The 2,171-nt window shown below is 38.2% G+C and overlaps 1 protein-coding gene across 1 annotated transcript; it reads left to right on the top strand.

Annotated features, from left to right (window-relative positions):
• The first annotated feature begins 998 nt into the window (after positions 1 to 998).
• Positions 999 to 1,943, top strand: LOC116598201 (olfactory receptor 51V1-like). The gene has a single exon (XM_032356602.1). The coding sequence runs from the start codon at positions 999 to 1,001 to the stop codon at positions 1,941 to 1,943; it is 945 nt and encodes a 314-aa protein (XP_032212493.1).
• Positions 1,944 to 2,171: the final 228 nt, after the last annotated feature.

Here is a 2,171-nt window from a genome sequence, read left to right as displayed (position 1 = left end):
TAAGCATGTAAAAAGATGCAAAAGAATCATAAGTGAAAGACAAATTAAAACCATAGTGATATATCACTACACATCTATTAATATAGCAAAGCAAAAGAAAACCAAAAAATCTGACCATACAGGTATTGGCCTAGATGTGGAGGAACTGTAATTCTCATACACTGCTGGCCTGAATGTCAAATGGTAACTTGCCTTGGAAGACACATTGGCAAGTATTTTAGAAAGTTAAGTAAATATGTACCATATGATTTAGCCATTCTCTTTCCAGCTATCACCTGAGATGGTACTTTACAGTTTAAAATGTCATTTATGTTATATAAAAAAATAAAAGGGATAAAAACACAGAGGACCAGATAAAGGAGGAATTTCATGCAGAATAATGAGGTACATAAAAATAAAGAAAAATATAATGAAGTACAACTAAAAAGGGTAAATGATTTAGAGAGGGGCTAAACAATGTGGAATATGTAAAAAAAAAAGTTCTGATTTCTTAGTTTGTTAGGTTTCTCTCAACTAAATTGTAATGTTCTGCAAGTTAGTTTACTTTAATCAGTTTGTTTCCTCTGGCGTCTTATAGCCCCTTGGGAATAGTGACAGAAACGTTTGTGGTACTTGAGAAGTATTAGCAATGCATTCCATATTTTACTGAGGATAATAACAGCCGTGGCTGTTACCTTCTTTGAGGAATGAACAGAGACTCCCAGAAGTCCAGCTCCAAATCCAAATCCCATTAGCATCATTGTTTCTGCATAAAACCCCCTAGTTTCTTGGCATACATAGCCACTGGTCCTGGAAAATCTCTGTCTAGACAATGGATTTTTACCTTAAAGAATACAGAAGCAGGTCTCTGTTTTTCTAAGTTTATGACACTTAAGGAAACTGTATTATATTTTAATTTATTTTCTTCTCAAAAGCTGACAAGTGTTACTAGAAATTAGAGGAGCATAAACTGATCTAACTTGTAACATCTCTCTAGAAATATTTTCAATCTTCTACTAATGTCTCACATCTCTATCTTGAATGTCAATAGTTCCAGATTTATTCTCACTGGTTTTCCTGGCCTTGAAGTTCACTATCTCTGGATCTCCATCCCTTTCTCCTCCATTTATGCGATGGTCTTCCTGGGAAACTGCATGGTGCTGCATGTGATCCGGACTGAGCCAAGCCTACACCAGCCCATGTTTTACCTCCTTGCCATGCTGGGCCTCACTGACCTGTGCATGGGTCTGTCTACTATGTACACAGTGCTGGGGGTCCTGTGGGGGATCATTCATGAGATCAGCCTGGATTCCTGCATTGCCCAGTCCTACTTTATCCATGGTCTGTCCTTCGTGGAGTCCTCTGTCCTCCTTGCTATGGCTTTTGACCGATACATTGCCATTTGCAACCCGCTACGCTACTCTTCCATCCTAACTAATGACAAAATCATGAAAATTGCGGTGGCAATCTTATGCAGGAGTTCTTTACTCATACCTCCAGTCATCATTCGCCTGAAGTTCTTAAATTATTGCCGCCCCCACGTCCTTTCTCACTCTTTCTGCCTGCACCAAGACTTAATTAGAATGGCCTGTTCAGACATCCGCTTCAACAGCATTTATGGTCTAGCCCTGGTAATCAGCAACCTATTGTTGGATGCAGTGCTCATACTTATCTCCTATATCATGATCTTGTATGCAGTCTTAGCTATTGCATCACGAGAGGAGAGAATCAAGTCCTTGCAGACCTGTGTATCTCACATCTGCGCTGTTTCAGTTTTCTATATCCCCATCATTGGTCTGACTATGGTGCACCGCTTTGGAAAACACCTCTCACCGTTGGTTCATGTCCTCATGGGCAACATCTATATCCTTTTCCCACCCTTGATGAACCCCATTATTTATAGTATCAAGACCCAACAAATACGAAGGAGAGTACAGAGATTGTTTTATCTGAAAAGAATGTAAGTCTTGAGATCAAATGTGAATGTATTTGAAAGTCAACAAGTGGAGCTTAAAAGGGTAAGTCAGTAAATAGTTATAAATATATTTAATGATTTTTATTTGTATGTTTTTCACGTTATTCCCTCTCCATTTTTCCCCACAACCATAAGTCAGTGAAACTGATATGGGTTATATTGTGATCAATTTTATAAATAAGAAAATACATATATAATGGGCTGAGGATCCTATTAA

The sequence above is a fragment of the Mustela erminea genome, chromosome 9 (assembly GCF_009829155.1).
Source record: "Mustela erminea isolate mMusErm1 chromosome 9, mMusErm1.Pri, whole genome shotgun sequence".
NCBI lineage: Eukaryota > Metazoa > Chordata > Mammalia > Carnivora > Mustelidae > Mustela > Mustela erminea.
Note: the sequence above shows the minus strand (reverse complement) of the source record. Positions and strands in the feature narration are given on the sequence as shown.